The sequence below is a fragment of the Furipterus horrens genome, unplaced genomic scaffold (assembly GCF_987537825.1).
Source record: "Furipterus horrens unplaced genomic scaffold, mFurHor1.1.pri manual_scaffold_9, whole genome shotgun sequence".
Lineage (NCBI taxonomy): Eukaryota > Metazoa > Chordata > Mammalia > Chiroptera > Furipteridae > Furipterus > Furipterus horrens.
The window spans coordinates 93,224,709-93,244,061 of NW_028327179.1; the positions used below are offsets into that span (position 1 = coordinate 93,224,709).

The 19,353-nt window shown below is 40.4% G+C and overlaps 1 protein-coding gene across 1 annotated transcript in view; it reads right to left on the bottom strand.

Moving 5' to 3' along the window:
* Positions 1–216: 216 nt before the first annotated feature.
* The window catches only part of SVOPL (SVOP like), a 48,635-nt gene continuing 29,498 nt past the window's right edge, over positions 217–19,353 (bottom strand). Inside the window, 4 exon segments of the mRNA XM_090286813.1 lie at positions 217–249; positions 252–392; positions 17,258–17,347; positions 19,089–19,170. Of these exon segments, the coding sequence (XP_090142939.1) occupies positions 217–249; positions 252–392; positions 17,258–17,347; positions 19,089–19,170 (346 nt within the window).

Consider the following 19,353-nt stretch of genomic DNA (forward strand, 5'->3'; position numbering starts at 1 on the left):
AAGGCCTCGACAACTCATTCACTCTGGTCCCTGGATCAAGCTATAACTTGAACAGGAAGCAGAGGTTTGAAGCGGATAATTGCTTTAACGTTAGTCCTGCTCAAGGTTACATGCAGGAAAATGGGTGCACAGTTCTTCTACCAGAACACACTGAACATCAGTGTTAGCACATTGGTATCATCACGGCTGCTTAAAAGAATTTCCGTACTCCCAAGTTCATTTTCTTTGTTCAAAAGGTGGTCCTTGAGAGTACTTAAAAAGATTTATGCATCACTCACCTGTAGGGCTCGACCTTTGGTCTCAATGGGGAGAGTAAATGCAGAAACGGCACATACAACACAGACAGATGAGAAAAGACACAGGGCCCCCAGCAATGACGTACTCATGAGAACCTGCAAGCCACAGAAAGACTTAATTGTGCCCAATCACTTCTAAACCGATCCTTATGTCAAAGCAGAAATAAGGATTCACCAAACATAAATGAAGACCCTTTATAGTCATTCTCCAATGTGTGCTGTTGCAGGCATGCTGTGGGATTCCTCCAAGAGCTGAATCAATATTATGCACCAGCCAGCTGCACCCACCCCTTGGGCACCTCCAGAGCAAACCAGGGTCCCACCCCTCTCACATACCAACTCAGCTTGCTTAACCTCTAACCCTCTCATTCATTCAGTAATCCCTCTGCCAAACACCCATGCTTCCCTCTTCTTTTATTTGGGATGGGGGGGGGGCAAGCATCCATTTTGCCTCAATTCATTTTTCTTTTTTTTAAGAAGCTAACGTTTTTTGTTTTTTGAGAGAGAGAAAAAAACATCGATTTGTTGTTCCTCTTATTCATGCATCCATTGGTTGATTCTTGTATGTGCCCTGACCAGAGAGCAAACCTTCAACCTCAGTGTATCAGGATGACTCTAACCTGAGCGACCCAGCCAGGGCATTTTCCCTCTTCAATTCTGTCAGGATGAACCAGGAGAAAGTTTTTTTGGAGGAGTTAAAACCTCAGGGTCTCCGAAAAAAATAATGTGTCTTGTTCATTATGCTTCACTTCATGTGTGACAAAACTATTTGGTGACAATTCTTCCACAGTAAGGATGGATTTCTGCCCCTCTACACATCGTTTGGCCTGGATCCTCTCGCCCTGATAATGGCAAGTTCAGACACTCCATCTCACATGTCAGTTTCTGCAGTACCGGGGCCAAAGTTAGCCACAAGCCAAGCGCCTGATAGTTGTCAATTAATCTCACAAAAATGAGCTAAAGTATGGAAGAGCAAGGCTTCTCGAGTCAGAATATTGCAATTTGAAGAGGCCTAGAAACACTCCCGTCTAGTCCAAGCTCCTTACTTTACAGATGAGCTGAGAGTCAGAGCTGAGTGACCACTTGTCCGAAGTCGCTACAGATTCCCAGCACAGCATGGCGCTGTTACCACTTACGTTTCCCTAAAGATACACGGTGTACAGTTTGAGAGCCCATCCTTTGCATAAGGTCTGCTGCCTTCCGGAACAGTAAGTGATTCCATTTGGCGTGCAACAGAACCCATGACATCAGCCTCATTAACTATTCTGTAATTGATCTAGCCAAGTAATAGGTGCCATTTCTGATTTTACCTCCCAAATGAAAATACATACAATTTTCCCAAAACAGGAGTTTGTATAAATATATATGTGTATATATGTATATATTCACCTCTTGTATAAGGCTGGGAAACCAGGCTCAGAAAGGGTGTAGAAACCAAGAGACCAAGCAGCCTGAATCACAGCCAAATCATGCCATAGTTAGGCATGTGTCTAATTCTGCCATCACTGCCCCTTTTATTATTGAAATCAAAATTCTCACCACCAACAAATGAGTTTTAAGCTAACCCCACCTCACATCCTTTGCACCAGATTCAAAGTCCTAGCTGGTGTTGGGACCCTGATGGGTGAGTGTAGCCCATAAACTGCTCACCAGCCAGGACCAGGGAGAACAACTGCTTTGTCTTCTCGGCTTCCCTAGAGGGTACAGGGCAGAACTCCAGTAGCCCAGTGGGTGTTACTGGATATTCTTTCAATTTCTTTCTAAGTTAACCAAAATCAATTTCTGTTTGCAAGCAAAATTTCTACGTAATACCTGGTTATTAAAATCATCTGGGAAGTTCGTTAAAATTTAGGTTTCCAGGCCCTTCAGATTCCCTGTATCAAAAAGAAAGCTCCAATAATCTCACTTTAAAAATCAGCCCAGACTGGGGACAAAGAGGACATTGCCTAATAAAGATTTCAGTCCAGCAAGACAACAATACCAAAGGTTTATACACCAAACAGAAGAGCCTCAAAATGCCCATATACAGGGGGAGACCTCAGTACCCCTCTCTCGACAATTGGTAGAACTAGATACAAGATAAGCAGGGGTAAATTTTAAAAAACAAAACAAAACTATGGCACCATCAGCCACCAGAATTTAATGATAACACACCACCCAACAACAGCAGAATATACATTCTTGTCTAGTTTTGGAAGTTACCAAAATAGACCATATTCTGGGCCATAAAAGGAACCTCAAAATACTTTAAAGAATTAAAATTATAGAATGGGTTCTTTGACTAAAATGGTATCAAGCTATATAAATAACAAAGATAAAAGCAAAATCTCCAGAAGCATTTTAAACTGGGTCAAAGAAATCTTAAAAAAAAAAAAAAGAAACCTTTAATGTAATAAAAATACAACATTAAATTTATAGGACACAGCTAATAGGATCAAAAATAAAATACTTAGGAATAAACAAGAAATGTATAAGACATGAAAATTCTATTAAGGGACATGAAAAATTGAGTCAGTCTCTTTAGTTCTTAGATGGAAAAATGCAGTATTTTTTAATATCATAATTCTCACCAAAGTAATTATAATTTTAATGGTTTCTCTAAATCCCAGCAGGATTTTTAAAATCAATTTCAGAGAAAATTTTCTTGTATCTGAAGTTAATTTGAAAGAATTAAAGTAAGAAAAGTCAGGAAACCTCGGAAAATGTGTGGGGGTGGGAGAGTCCAAGGGAGGCTATTAGCCTAGGAGGCATTAAACAAAGTTCCAGTCATTAGCAGTGGGTTTGGTGCCAAACAGATCCAAGTATTTGTGAAAATCTGGTTCATTATAACAGGGGCACGGTAGATCAACTGCCAGACAAAAAGATGACTGATAGCCTGGGAACAACCAGTGAGACCTTGTTTCGTCACTTCTTAAAGCTGGATCCTTACCTCAGGCCTTACGCATAAATTAGAGGCAACACTGAAAGCCTTTGAACTTGTGGTGTTTTACAACTATGGATAAACAAGCGATGAGGGCCAGTATGCATGACACAAAACATGAATGAAAATAATTGGTAAATTGACTACAAAATTTTAAGTTTTGTATGCCAAAAAAATACAGTAAAATCAAAAAGCAGACCACAAACAATAATAAATATCTGTATTATAGTAATGAATGGCTAATGTCCTGTAAAAACATTGCAAATCACACAAATGGATAATAAAAGATGCCTGACCTTGCTGAAAGTGGACAAATTGCAAATTAGGATGATATAAGTTATTTGGCACCATATCAAAAAAGGTTTAAAAGAAAAGATTACTATCCTTGTTGGTGACAATGGAAGGAAACAGGGATGCTTGTTTAAGAATGTGTGAATATGTTATATCGGGGAGTGTATGAATTTTTCAAAAATAAAGACAATTTGACAAAATCCATCATCATTTAAAACGTAGACATTTTTTTGGCCTAAAAATTATTCAATGGAGTTTTTGTACAAAATTCTGCTTTTCCCTTAAACATTCCAGTCACTCTCACATCTCTGCCCTACTGTAGAGGCCCTACCTAACCACCTGTTATGGCAGACCGCCCTCATCACTGTCTCCTTTCCCTGTTTTACATGTTTGCATAGCATTGCTCATATCTGACATGTAAACTGTCCTAGGTCCATTCTCCACTAGACTAACTTCAGAGAATCTGGAACATAAAAGCTCAATGACTGTTGAATGGCTAATAACAGTTGTACATGTACAAAGGTGTAGTATGCGTGCTGTTCAGTGTCCCACTGTAAAACTGTAGAGAAATGACATAGAAGCAACTTACTCATAAACAAGATAATGACCATGACACATGCACATAATGGAGATCTATGCAGCTCCTTAAAAAATGAGGTTGACCTACATGTACTGACATAAAAAGATTAATGAGAAAAGGCAGTTGCAATATATATATGTGTGTGTATATATATACACACACACATAGATGTGTGGGTGGATAGCAGTGGGTGTGTGTTAGACACAGGCTTGTCTACATATATACTCACAGATGTCAATACACAATGGAAAGAGGAGTCTGGCTCCATTTGATGGAAGAGGCGTGGGTTTGGGAGATACATCACGAGTTTAATTTTAGACATGCTGAATTTAAGGTGATTTGGGGACATTCCAGTGGCAATGTTGAAGAGGCGATTGGATGTATACATCCTGGAGTTCAGAAGAAAGGCCTAGATTAGAGTTATAAATTTGGGAGTTGTGAGCATATAGATGGTAATTAAAATCCATAATAGGTGAAATAACCTAAGTGGAGAGTGAAGTATGAAAAGATGAGGATCTAATATTGAGCAAAATGAATCCTCAACAAAAGCAAAGTAGAAGACAGTACACCACAAAGATTGAGAAGGAAGAGCCAAAGATGCAGGAAGAAAACCATGGGCCAGGGCAGAGAGCAAGGGCATGGCCATCCGTCCTTACAGAGGGAGAGGTCACATGAGATGGGGGACTAAAGAGACATTTGGATATAGAGATGTGTGGGTCACCGGAGACCTTATCAGGAGTCGTTTTGGTAGAGTAGGGATAGGGCTGCAGCCAGGCTGGAGAGGGTGAAGGTGTGAGTGGAGGGAAGGAATTGAGAACAGTGAGAAGGAACCCTCTTAAGTAGTTCACCTTTTGTAAGCTATGAAACCTTAAAATGCTAGCTGGAAGGATTCCACATGGAGAAATAAAAATCACAGGATACAATTATAAACCTGAAAAACTCAAGAGACTCAAATGAAAAACCATCCAGAAAGAGCTAGCTCTTTAAAAGTCAATAGACAAAACTCAATAACCTCTCTAAATACAAATAACTTGTTACAATGTTAGACTAGAACTTATAATGAAAGAAAATCTATTTGCAATAACGATGAGAAGCCATAAAATGCCTAAGAATAGACAAGATGTGCAGGACCTATTTGAAGAAAATGATAAAATCCCAGCAAGGGGTGCAAAGGAACATTGAACAAATGGAAACACACACCTTTATCTTAGGAAGACAACACTAAAAAAAAAAAAAAAAAAAAGTCAAGTTTTCCTATATTAACTGATACATTTAACTAAACAATCAAAATCTTAATAGGATTTGGGCAGACAAGGGAGGCAGCATATAAATGATTCTAGACCATATCTGAGAAGAGCAATGAGGGGCTTTAACAGCTATTTTTGAAATTGTACCATAAATTTCATCTAACAAGTCATATGACAATGACAATACCAATACCAGACAGATTAATGGACTAAAATAGGCCAAATATAGACCAAGTAATTATGGGAATATGAGCAAACACATTTCTAATTGATAAGTACAAACTGGGTTAAAAATAAATATTGAAGGGACAACTAAACTGACTCTTCAATACTCCGATGGCCTTGAAGAGGACATGTCAGGGGATTCTGGGTCAGAATCTGAGATGCATTCACTTTGTGAAATAGGGTTAAGTTGTACACTTATGATTTTGATACTTTAATAATGTATGTTATGCTTCAATAAGTTTATACACCCTCTCCCCCAAAAGGTGGACACAGAAGGACTAGAAAGAGATATGGATTTTCATAATCCTAATCATAAAATCCAGAAATTATAAAGAAAAATATTGATAAATTTAAGTGTATAAGAACTTAGTTTCTGTACCAAAAAAGGAGAACATAAACAAAAATGAAAGGCAATTGGAAAGTTAGGGATAATATTTGCAACATGACAGAAAAATAGTTAAAGTCCTTTATGTACTGAGTTGGCCAAAAAGTCCATTTAGTTTTTTCCATAAAATAAGAGACACGTTTTTTACTTTCACCAATAACATTATTGATTTGGATATTTTGAGTATGTCGGCTGTCTCCCACTATTGGCTTCTAGTGGGGAGAGGCCAGGGTGCTGCTAAACATCTTCCAATGCATAAGACAGCCCCACAGCAAAAAAACTATTTGGCCAAAATGTCAATAATACAAGAAACTTCACAGACCACTTTTCACACGTTTGATCAATCACAGCACCTTCTCCATACACAGCATTTTTGTTTTTGTTTTTTTGCATTTCAATTGTTTTACCTTTCTTAAAATAATAAAGCATAATACATCAAATATGTTGTGTATCTTCTTCCAGCTTCAATATTAAAATGGCTGTACAAAAATTCACCAATTTTAATTTTTTTTTAAGATTTTATTTATTTTTAGAGAGGGAGAGAAACATCAATGTGTGGCTGCCTCTCGGGCACCCTCAACTGGGCACCTGGCCTGCAATCCAGGCATGTGCCCTGACTGTGAATCGAATTGGCCAACCCTTTGGTTCGCAGGCCAGAGCACAATCCACTGAGCCACACCAGCCAGGGCTTCTTTTTTTTTTTTTTTTTTTTTTTAATGCATGCTAATATGACAGCTGTCACAATATAATCTAAAATTGTTTCGAATGAAGTTAAAGACAATTAAGCACTACTAGAGCCATCGTACCAGGAAAAACAAAACAAACTTTTTGGCCAACCCAATATATGAAGGATTCTCAATGTTTTACAGACCAAATTGAAGAACAGGCAAGGACCTGAATGGGAAAGCTAAAAAACTATGAACTACCCAATTAAAATATGAAAAGAACAATTCACAATTCTATTTATTCCTAATCAAAGAAATACTAGTTATAATAATAAAGAGATACCACTTAAGGACAGTGAGATTGGCAAAGACTGACAAAATCAGTTGGCAAATATGTGAAATAGTGGGGCTCTCAGACATTGGTGCAACCTCCCCAAAGAGACTTCTAGCATAATGTATCAAATGGAAAACGAGCAGACCCTCTCTGACCTACCAATCCAATTTCTAGGAAATTTACCCAGAGGAAATAATTGCATAGCTAGATAAATATGTGAGCATAAAGATGCCCATTACTGTTGTTTATAATAAGAAAAATCTGAAATAGTCTAGACATTCAACAATATGAAATTGATAAAGGAACTGAAATGTAACTTTTGGAGAATATATACACCAAAACATTTTTCAGCATGAAAAGGCCTGGTTTTTTATATTTATTGACATGAAAAAAAAAATGCCTTTTGCACAGAAAACTATAGAAAGTATATGAAGGTTCTGGATCAAGATGGTGACATCGGAGGATCCTGAACTCCCCTCCTCCCATGGATACACTGAATCTACAGTGACACACTGCAACAATTTCCTCTGAAAGAAACCCAAAAACTAGCTGAACGACTCCTCCACATCAGGCAAAAAGAGGAAAAAAACCACATCCAAATGTGCAGGCAAGAGACAGACTCAAATACGGAGAACAAGCTGAGGGTCGCAGGTGACGGGTTAGGGGGCTGGGTGAAAATGGTGAAGAGATCGAAAAGCACAAATTGGTCATTAGAAAGCAGTCATGGGGATGTAAAGTACAGCATAGAGAATATGGTCAATAACATTGTAATAACTGTACGATGCAAGGTGAGTGCCAGACTTATTGGGGGGAATCACATTGTAAGTTATATAAATGTCTAACCACTGTGCTGTACACCTGAAAGTACAAAATAATGCTGAATGTCAACTGTAATTGAAAAAAGAAAAAAGCTGAGAAAGAAGAAAAATGCAAACAAAAATGTAAAGGAGAGGCTGAGATACAGTCTAGTCATAAACTCCACTCCTGGTGCAGCAACCCCCCACTGGGAAGGAACTCCCAATTCCAAGTTCCTTCCTGAGGAGCTAAGGGTTTGAACCTCACATCTGGCACTGCAGCTATTAAGACTTCCACCCGAAAGACAACCCTCAAAAGAACACCTAGCTTTGAAAGCCACCAGGGCTTGTGTCCACAAGACCCACAAGACTATATCAAACTGAGAAACTGCTCGTAAAGGACTCGTGGATTCACCTGCATACCCCTCCAGGACCCAGTAGAGAAGGAGTCCACTGCAATACATCCAGTCTTATCTGTAAGAGAGGCTTGTTTGCTTATCTTAAAGCGCCATCCTGGGTGGAGGGGGACACATCTAATTTAACACACATTGAGGAGCCCCCTGAAATACTCTCCGAAGAGAGAGGCCGGTGGGTGCCATCTTGACACACTCCCTCCGGTGCCCCAGTTTTGGGGGCTGCCACCCAGGGGACAGACCCCTCTTGACCACCTGGTTCTGGTGGCCAGCAGGTTTATGGTCACGGGTCCCATAGGACTGTTAACAATTCAAAACAGTTCTTAACTAGCTACCTGCCCTCCGTGACCAGGGTACAGTGCAGAGACAACAGACAGAAATGCACCTGCAGTCTTTCTGTGAAAGAGGTCTGTTAGCTTAGCTTCATACCTGTGGCCGGAGGGCCAGCCTTCTATTTCAACATACACATAGGGGTTGACTACAATTCTCTCCAAAGACAGTGAAGGCTGGCAGATCCCATCTTTGCCTTCTCTCTCTGGCCCACACCAAAAGTAGCAAAAACTGTACAACAATTTGTTAATGGATACACAAGATAAAAAGCTATAGATTGTGACATGGTAGAGAGTAAAAATGTGAGACTTCAGAATGAGTTTGAGCTTAAGTTGTTATTAACATAAAATAGGCTGTTGTATCTATGTCTTCTGTAAGCCTCAAGTAACCACAAAGCAAAAACCTACAGTACCTACGCAAAAGATAAAGGGATCCAAGCAGAGGACTACAGAAAATCATCAAACCACAAAGGCAGAGCAAGAGAAGAAGAAAGCAACAAAAGAACAAAGCCAGGAAACAAGAAAATGGCAATAAGTACATACCTGTTAATAATTACTTTAAATACTAAAGGACTAAATTCTCCAATCAAAAGACAGTGGCTGAATGCATAAAACAAGACCCATCTATATCTTGCCTACAAGAGACTCACTTCAGATGTAAGGACACACAGAGACTGAAAGTGAAGGAATAGAAAAAGATACCCCATGTAAATGGAAGTCCAAAGAAAGCTGGGTAGCTATACTTTTATCAGACAAATAGCCTTTAAGACAAAGGTAAATAAGAGACCAAGAAGGTCATTACAAATACATGATAAAGGGTTCAAACCAACAAGAGAATATAACCTTTGTAAATATTTATGTACCCACCATAAGAGCACCTAAATGTACAAAGCAAATATTAACAAAATTAAAAGGAGAAATAGACAAAAAATGCAATAATGTGGAACATTAGTACCCCACTTTCACCAATGAATAAGTCATCGAGACAAAAAATCAATAAGGAAACATTAGCCTTTAAAGACACATTAGATCACATGTAATTAATAGGTATAGAACATTCCATCCAAACACATTCTCTTCAAGCACACCCGGAAAATGTGCCAGGATAGATCATGTTAGGTCAGAAAAAAAATAAGTCTTAATAAATTTAAGAAGACTAGAGTCATATCAAGCATCTTTTCTGATCATAGTGGTATGAAACTAGAAGTCCATTCCAAGAAGAAAACTGGGAAAATTCACAAATTGTGTGGAGGAGATTAGACAATGTGCTACTGAGCAACCAATGGATCAAGGGGAAAATCAAAGGAAAAAAATTTTTTTAAATCTTGAGCCAAATGAAATTGAAATAAAACATACAGAAACTTATGGATGCAGCAAAAGCAGTTCAAGAGGGATGTTCATAATGATAAATATCTACATGAAGAAACAAGATCAAATAAACAACAAAACTTTACACCACAAAGAACTAGAAAAAGAATAAATGAAGCCCAAAGTTAGTAGAAGGAAGAAAATAAACAGCAGAGTGAAAGTAAATGAAATAGAGACTAATGTCCTCTCACCACTGTACACTCTTGGCTCCTCTGCTGAATCACAGCAAAGGATACCATCAGCAAAACGAAAAAGCAACCTACGAAATGGGAGGAACTATTTGTAAATCATATCTGATAAGGGTTTGATACCCAAAATATACATAAAGAACTTATACAATTCAACAGAAAACAAGTAATTCATTTAAAAGCGGGCAGATAATCTGAATAGGCATTTTCCAAAGAAGAGATACCATGAACAGGTCCATGAAAAGATGCTCAACATCAGGAAATGAAAATCAGAAACAATGAGATGTCACCTCACACCTGTTAGAATGGCTATTATCAAAAAGACAAGATAACAAACATTGGCAAGGATGTGAAGAAAGGGAACCCTTGTTCACTGTTGATGGAAATATAAATTGGTGCAGCTAATATGGAAAACAATAGATTCCTCAAAAAATTAAAAATAGAGCTACCATGTGATCCAGCAATTACACTTCTGAATTTTTATCCAAAGGAACCAAAAACATTAACTCGAAAAGATACCTGCACTCCTGTGTTCATTACAGCATTATTTACAATAGCCAAGACATGGAAAAAGCTTAAGTGTCCACCAAAGGATGAATGGATAAAGAAAATATGGTATCCATATATAATGAATATTCATAAAAGAGAATGAAATTCTGGCCCTTGAAAAAGCATGGATGGATCTTGAGGGCACTATGCTATGGGAAAGAAGCCAGACAGAGAAAGACAAATACTATATGATCACACTGATCTGTGGAATCTAAAAAAAATAAGAAACAGTCCTGACTGGTGTGGCTCAATGGATTGGACCTCAATCTGCAAACCAAAAAGATGCCGATTCGATTCCCAGTCAGGGCACATGCCTGGGTTGCAGGCCAGGTCCCCAGCTGGGGGCGTGTGAGAAGCAGCTGATCAATGTTTCTCTCTCATATTGATCTTTCTCTCCCTCTCTCTCTCCTCCCTCCCCCTCTCTAAAATAAATAAGTAAAATCTGTATAAAGAAAAAATCTCAACTCAGAGAACAGACTGGTGGTTACAAGAGGTGCAGGGGGTGAGTGTGTGCAAGGGACAAAATGGGTGAAGGGGGGCAAAGGATACAAATTTCCAGTTATAAAATAAATAAGTTTTGGGGACATAACATACAGCACAATTAATATAGTTAATAATACCATATTGCGTGTTTGAAAATCGCTAAGATAGCAAATCTTAGAAATTCGCATCCTAAGAAAAACACATAGCAATGAATGGTGATGGATGTTAACTTGACTTATTATGGTGACTATTTTGTAATACAGCCATATACTGAATCATTACATTGCATATTTCAAACTAATATAATGTTATATGTCAATTATATCTCAGTTTAAAAAGTTCATGAACTATGATCACACTGGGTAAATGTATATGCATATGTATATATACACATATTTAAATATATTGAAAGAGCTTCATTAAAATAGTTACATGTTATCTCTAGTAAAATAGTAAGTAGTGAAATTTTAATTTTAGTTTTAATTTTTTGTTGTCAGGATGGAAGAAAAAAATCACATGTGCTCAGAATTGCCTTTGGAAATCTCTTAAATCACTAAAAATACAATGAACACAAACATATTTATGAACCACACTTGAAACTGAAAAAGACTCTCTCCTTGACCAAACTCTAGCTCCTCGGAGCCTCTTCTCGCCTAGGCCTCAACCCTGCTCTATAAAGACTTGGACAAACACTGGCCTAGTTTCTAACAGCTCAAGGCCACACCCCTAGGATACCCAGCACCCCCTTAAAGTGCCTACCTGCAATAACTCAGGCTGCCACAAGAATTTACTGCTCATTCCAGTCAACACCTGAAAATAGGCCCGTGTCTGGGTTTCACATGGGCCCAGCTCCCTTTCCACTTTTTGCAACTTTTTACTTCCCTGACTGCCCAACCTTACTCGTCCTACTTCCTCGTTGTCCCTTTAAAGCACCCAGTCACTTATGTATAAATCAAAGTTAAATTCAGTTCACACCAGACTCTTTTCTCTAATTGAAATAGCTACTACTAATCAAAATTTGTCGTTACTGTTACCACTTTAACTAGTTTCCAGGTTTGTGTATCTTTAACACTGTATAGTTTCTCTTATGAAAATATAAAATGGGTATATTTTTCATTCCTGTTAACATGTGAAGCTCTATATATCACCTTATGCATTGACTGATTGGGTTTTCGTGCTTCAGAAGAGGATAGGTATTTGACAGAGCAAGAAAATCATTGCTCAGCTGGAGTTTTTAGAGACTCTTGATAGATAAAGTTTTGTCTTTCATCCTTATCTATGGTAAGTTTTTTTCTGTGCAGAAATTTAAAATTTTTATGTAATCTTTTCCTATATTGTAATACTATACGAGAAAGGGTTTTCTAGAATTCTGCGGTTTCCCTTTTCCTGTGAATAGTACATAGCAATGTGAAATAGAGTTCAATGATAAGTTGTTCCGTCTTTGTCCTGTCCCCCACCTCCCCGCCAATTCACTCCATACATAAGCAACCATAGGACTCTGTTAAAACGCAAAACTGACTGTGTCACTCGCCTGCTTAACACCCTAGAATTATTTCCCACTACTCCTAAGAAAAAATTCCACAGTCCTCAGTACGTTGTAAGGGACATTCTCCCCTGCACGTGTCTCCATGTGGCTCACCACAGCTACTTCCTCTTCCTAGAACACAACAAAACCTGCCCCACCTCCTCCAGGTCCTTGTCCCAGCTGCCATCCTACTTGAAATGCTATCCCTCCTTTACAAGCTGCCAGCTCCTCATCCTTCGTGTCTCAACTCCAGAGAAGCCTTTTCTAAAAGCCCTCTCACCCTTCTTGGTATGATGTTACCTCCAAAGCACTCATCACAATCTGAAATATCTTAATTATCTGCCCAACCTGAACGCAAGTCTCTTAAGAGCAGAGAGCTTGTGGTGGATGACAACATGCTTTCCCCAAAGAAAAGGCCCTGATAGCAGCATTTGCCAGCGTCCATGGTATAACTACTACCAACCTGCTAATTTCAAGCTACAATGTGACATCAACAAGCCTACAATATGATATCAACAAATAAATAGGACTAGAACAATGCCAGGCATAGAGTAAGCATGCAGTAAAATGCTGCTTGAATGTTGAATTGAGATAAAATAATTCTCGGTTCTATTCTATCAATTATAGGTTGTAGCTAGTTGAGTCCTTTGTGGTGGTCTAACTGCCAAACTGTGTTAAGAGGGTATCTAGAATCTGTAGACGATCACTCCAAAAATAACTTGTCCAATGAGTCACCAAAACAGGTTCTTCAATGAAGGAATTCTACTGCCTCCTAATGGAGAGTCTCTGTGTATCCAGCTTCTTTTTGAATCCTGAGAGGCTCTGTGATTTCAGGTAGGAGGAGCAGAGAGCGGCTCAAGAGAGAGCCAAGAGCTCCTGAAATCTGCAGGATGGGCCAGAGAAGAGCTAGTTCAGGCTGCATTTGGTAGAGTTTGAACTCTAAGGGGTGATGAGATTGTGGGGATGATACTGGAGAGCCGGGACAACTGTCATGCCTTTGGTGAGAACAGAAGTGAGGCAGGCAATGAGGATTTTTTTTTAAGTTTTGCTGGGAGTTCCGAATGGACTTCCCACTGTACCCCTTTAAGAGGCTTTTGTAAAGATTGGATATGTTTCCAAAGCTTTTATTGGATGCTGGACTGTGTTTCTCTTGATGTGGCACGAAGTTAAGCCTGGCCACAAGAAAACAATCTTACTTGTGTTACCCAGATCTTGTAGTCCCCACAGCTACGTGGCCGGGACTGCATGGGCCTACAGTGCAAACCTGGAGTGAAGTTCAAAACCACATACATGCAGGAAGGACCTTAATCACCTCTCATAGTACCAGCAGGCCCAACGTCGCTGAACCTAGACATGCCCAGCTAAGGCACCTGACTTCTTGCCATCCCCCAGAATAAGTGGGAAGGCAGTCGCCGATCTAAAGGTAAAGGCCCTGTACTGGTCTCATTTGTACTTGTTGAGGCTTTAATACATCTGTAGCAGAATCCCCCCTTTTCTGTTTTCTTGGATTATATACCCACAACTATTATTTCTATATCATTAAAGTTTCAAACACTTGAAACATTCATTTCAAAGAGATTTTTAAATTAAATTTATAAAAATAGGCATTAAGTGTGTGAACATTTTACTAATATGTAAATGTTTAATAGACTGTTTTAGGGAAGGCAAAAGAAGGAGAAAGAAGAGGAGGAGGAAATGATGGAGGAAGAGCAAAAGAAGGGGAAGAAGGGAAGGGGAAGGAAGAGGAGGAGGAGAAGGGAACTAAGTGAAATTACAATAGAAGCTAATCTCCCAGCTGGTATCTTCCCTGTTGACGGTTTGACGGTGGTGCCTCTCAGAGGGTGGGACAGTGACCAATCAGCTCAGATTCACTCAGGGTACTTGTCAAAAATACAGGTGATGGTCCCATATACAGTATCAATCTTTGGGTAGAGTCATGAATCTTCACATTATTAGTTCCCCTGGTAATTCTCACATCATATTATCAAGTTCCCCTGGTAATTCTGACATGCACTGAAGTTGGAGGACTATGTCCAAGAGAAGGCTGACCGGTTAGCCCAGGAGTAACACCAAACCCTATTGTCTAAAGCAGCTCACCCCACCCCAAACCCAGGCAGATATCCTAGGAACAAGCAAAACTTCCCAGATTCTAAACCTCCCATTCCCAACCTGCTAAGAAAAGCAAAGCATCTCAATTGCCTAGTGATTGATAGAACTTATTTATATTATACACACACACACACACACACACACACACACATAAACTTAAATTTTTATCACAAAAATACTTTTGACTAGCATTTGGCCTTGTTTGTTATGGATCATCGTTACTATTCCCTAACATTTACTGAGTGCTTGCGATGTGTCAAATGTTGGACTAAGTGCTTTTACATCTTTTAATCTTATTTAATTCTCAGAACAAACCTATATAGTGGGTGCTATTATTTGTCTTCATTTTCTAAATGAAGGATGCATAGAAAGATGAGTGGACTAACTGAAAAGAGTTCAGAATTCCTCAGTTCCAAGACACGAGCAGAACAGAGCTTTATGGCCCCAGGAGACCTGGGCCCAGTTGGGGGTCATTTCTGATCCAGAAACCCACCAAATGCAGTGTAGCCTCTGGATAAATACCCACAGATACCCAGAGAAAATGTTTCAACAGACTCGGTTCCTAACTGAACCTTGGAAAATGAACTATGCCCTGGTCAGCTCATCCAGAAACAGGAGTAGTAGCCTACTGCTGTCTTTCACCATTCCGTCCTTTTCTGAAAATGGTGGAAAAGTATAAAAGAACTTTGAAAAGCAAAATCACAAGACAAAAGCTTCCCACATTTTTCCTTAAGACAGATAGGCAAAACACTCCCAACACAGTAAAAAGTTAGTGGTAACAACCTCTGATAAGTTATAGGAAATACATGTTACAGTCTGCTCAGCCCATGTCAACACCCTTTGTCTGAAAACCACATCTCTGTTTTGGGTTCTGCACCCAATTACAATGTGCAGTGTATGGCAGGAGTTGGGGGTTTCCCCTGCACCACCAAGCACCTCAATTCTGACACCACCTGGAGGCAGATCAGACCCCAGAGCTGAGGTCTCAGTCCCACAAGACTGCCCCCACTTCAGCCACAGTCCCAGCTCTGCTTATTACCTGCACATCCGACCAACTGGCTGTAAATCAAGAGGTTCCCATGACCCCCTCTTTGGGTTCGACTCATGTGCTAGAGCAGCTCATGTGACTCAGGAAACCTGTTCACTGACTAGACTGTCTATTTATAATAAAGGGTATTAGAAGACATGACTCAAAAGCCAGATAAAGAAATACATAGGGCGAGATCTCAAACAAAGGGACTTCTGTCCTTGTGGCACTGGGCCCAGCACAGTGGTTCACAAAAGCAACCTGGTTCCCTAGCCTGGAAGCTCTCCAAACCTTCCCTTGATGTGACACTGTGGGGTTTCTATAGAAGCCTCATTACACAGGCCATTGGTGAGGGATTCAACCCACAGCCCCTCTCCCCTCCACAGAGGTCAGTCCCCACCCCTCTAATCACGTCATTGGTCCTTCTGGCAACCAGTCCCCATCCTTAGGTGCAGTCCACAGGTGACCTCGTTCACCTCACAAGACGTCTTTGGGGGTCTCACCACTTAGGAAACCGCACAGGTTTTAGGAGCTCTGTGCCAGGCGAAGACCAAATACATCTTTCTTATAAAAGCACAATATCACAAATCCCCAAATCCCCATCAGCCTCCTTTGTGCATAAGCCTGACTCTTGGCCATAACTGATTTAGCTCAAGGAAGAACAATTAACCAGACCTGGCCAATGAGTGTCACTTTCTAGGAAGGCAGAGAACGCAGCACTGTCTTCCGGATCTAAGGATAGACTCGTATGTTTAGGGTTTGTGGGGAGGCCACATACACAGGCAATCATGGCACACTCTGAATGCTCAGAGAGGCGCAGGAGTGACCACAGGTCCCAGACAGACCTGAGGAGGACAGGGCCTAGTTTCCCGTCAGCGCCCATGGCCTGGGTCAGGCTCTCCTGGGGCCAGCCTCACTCCTGCTTTTATTCATTTATTTATTTATTTTGGTCTGTCACAGGCAGCTCAGATGGATTCCCTTTCTTATACCCAAAAGAGAAGGACCAGAGGGGGACCGGCCATTTAGCCCTCTGAGTCACTGTGACCGTGCAGGTCGCCATATCTGCCTCTGTTTTCCTCCTGAAACAATATTCATCCATGGGTCCAGGGCAGCCCTGGATTTTATCCCAGCCTCTGTCTGATTTGCCAGAGCCTGGGACTTCCCCTGCCCAAGGCCACCTCCCTGCACAGTTGTGCTCTATTATTCAATTGCACCCCTGGACCAAGGTCAAGGTTAGAGCCCATTTTCATTCAACTACTCAACCACCTGTGTCATCCATTCCTCTGCATCCTCCCCCAACACCACCCAACAAAATCCAAAACCTGTTCGCAGTTGCAATACCTGCTATTGACTGATCGGAAGCCTGGACGCAGTAATTTAGCTTCTTTCTCTATCCAATTTCACCAAACTATGGAAAACGGCACCTCAAGAAAACTCACTAAGTAAACAGAGATCTGGGGTTACACCCTTAACCTGAAGGGACCCATCTCCCGCAGACCCCGCCTCCCTGCAGAGATGCCTGGGTGTACCTGGGATATGAATGGTGCCACCATTGCTCCAATGCGACACAGGGAGCCACTGGTCCCCATCCCCAAAGCACGGATGGTGGTGGGGTACACCTGGAGGGAGGGGCATAAAGCGTCAGTGAGTTCAGGCCTCTTGTCTGCCCTCCCCTCCCAAGGTCAGGCTCTGGCCCATAACAGATGGGTGGGCAAAGGTAGGGAAATTACCAGCCAGCATTACCTAAAAGGTAAACCATGAGTGAGGATACATAAGTGATAATGATTCAGGGAATCCTTAAATAAAGATGCAGTGAAAAGAACTGAGCAGAGTGCCGGCTACATGCTACCTGCATCCCCATGTTCTCACTGCAAACCTACCTTCTTCCGGCAACTTTCTTATGTTTATAGTAAAAACGCAGTAACCTGAACTTCATTAATTCATAATTCTAATAGGAACTGGTAAATGTGTAATATGCAAATGTTATTTAATAAATGAGATGATAGGCAAAATACATGAAACAGTGGTTTTTCAAAACTCTGGACAATTTTCTCTCAATGCTATACAATACCAAAAAAAAAAAAAAATGTTTTTCATTTCACTAAAACAAGGTAGGCAGTCCCTTTACAAAACCATATCTTGTTAAAAGCCACCACCACCTGCCCAATGCAAAAGCAAGATGCTCTCCTGCCTTGGCAGCCCTGCTGTGTTTCAGGGGAAGGTTGGGGCGCAGACGTGCGGGGGCTTGCTTGCTTTCTAGAAGTGAGGCTGCTGACTACCTGAAAACGTGGATTCAGACCCACGGTGATGTTCTCTCCTCTACATCATAACAATAAAGTCTTCTGTTTGTAGTTTGGCAATTTGGGGAAAAGGAATAACAGATGGCTTTTTAAATGAGTATCAGGAAAAAAAAAAAGACTTAGGAATGATCTTTAAATGAAAACATTCCAAAATATTAAATTGAATTATTTCCAAATATAGCTTTAGAAGCAAATCATATTACACCCTGATTTTTAGGTTCATAAATTCACAAGGTAATTTTAGGAGATGTTGTTAATGGAACTAAATGAAGTGTTATGTATATGTCAAATATGGCATAATTTTCTCTTTTTATGGGGGCGTGGTATTTCTCTGTGGCTTTAATGTTTTTGCCATGTCACGTGCGTAATCTGAACAGCCTTCTACATTTCCGGAAATGGAAACAACCTCAGTTTTATTGGTGCCAACAGCACTGCTTTCTCCAGCTCAGTTAATGACAAAACCAGTTATAATACTAAGTTTCCTATATAGACAAGGTTTATTTTGAGGAGTATTAGCTCTTTAAAAGTGAGGGTTTATGGGAAGATCCTCTAGCTCCCCTGGGTAGTCCCTTGCATAGAGTAGATATATCCATTCAGTAAATTAAAAAAGAATAAATTACTGTTATATTTTGATTTAAGCTACATGCACCAAATAACAGATGAAGGGTGTGTGATCTTTCAAAGAAATAAAGCTGAAAAGTACATTCTAACTTCAAAGAGGGAGCGAAATCAGGAGTTTTGCATTTTAACAGCAACAGGCAGTTACGGCCCCTATTCTGGGAGGAAGCATCGTGCCAGGACAGTGGGTTGTTTTTCGTATGCATGCTGTCTAGAGAGAAAGGGACAGGTCTTCTCTTCTCAGATGCTGGCTTTCACCAGACTCCATGGGGCAGGGGAAACTCCATATCAAATAAAGTTTCTGGGATCATTTTAATGGGATATTTTTAGAAAATCGTCACAAGTCAACAGACGCCAGTGTTGCATTATCTATGCATGGACACCCTCTCTAAGTAGCTTGTCTTGCACCCTGGATGGAACCAAACCCCTTCCCAAAACGAACCTCAGCGGTGTAAATGTAGATGGTGTTGAAGTTGGCTGCCACCAGAGCCCTCAGCATGAAGAGGAAGCCAATGAGGCCAGCACTAGGGAACAGAAAGCGAGAGAAGTTACCGAAGACAACATGGAGGGCCTTCCATGGCCACGGCTAAGGGCGTTACAGATGCTAACACACACCCACAGACTACCAGCTGCTTCTCAGCTGGCCTGAGTGTGGGGTCCTAAAGCAAGGACCTGACTTGAACCTTCAGTCCTACTCCCCGTCCTCT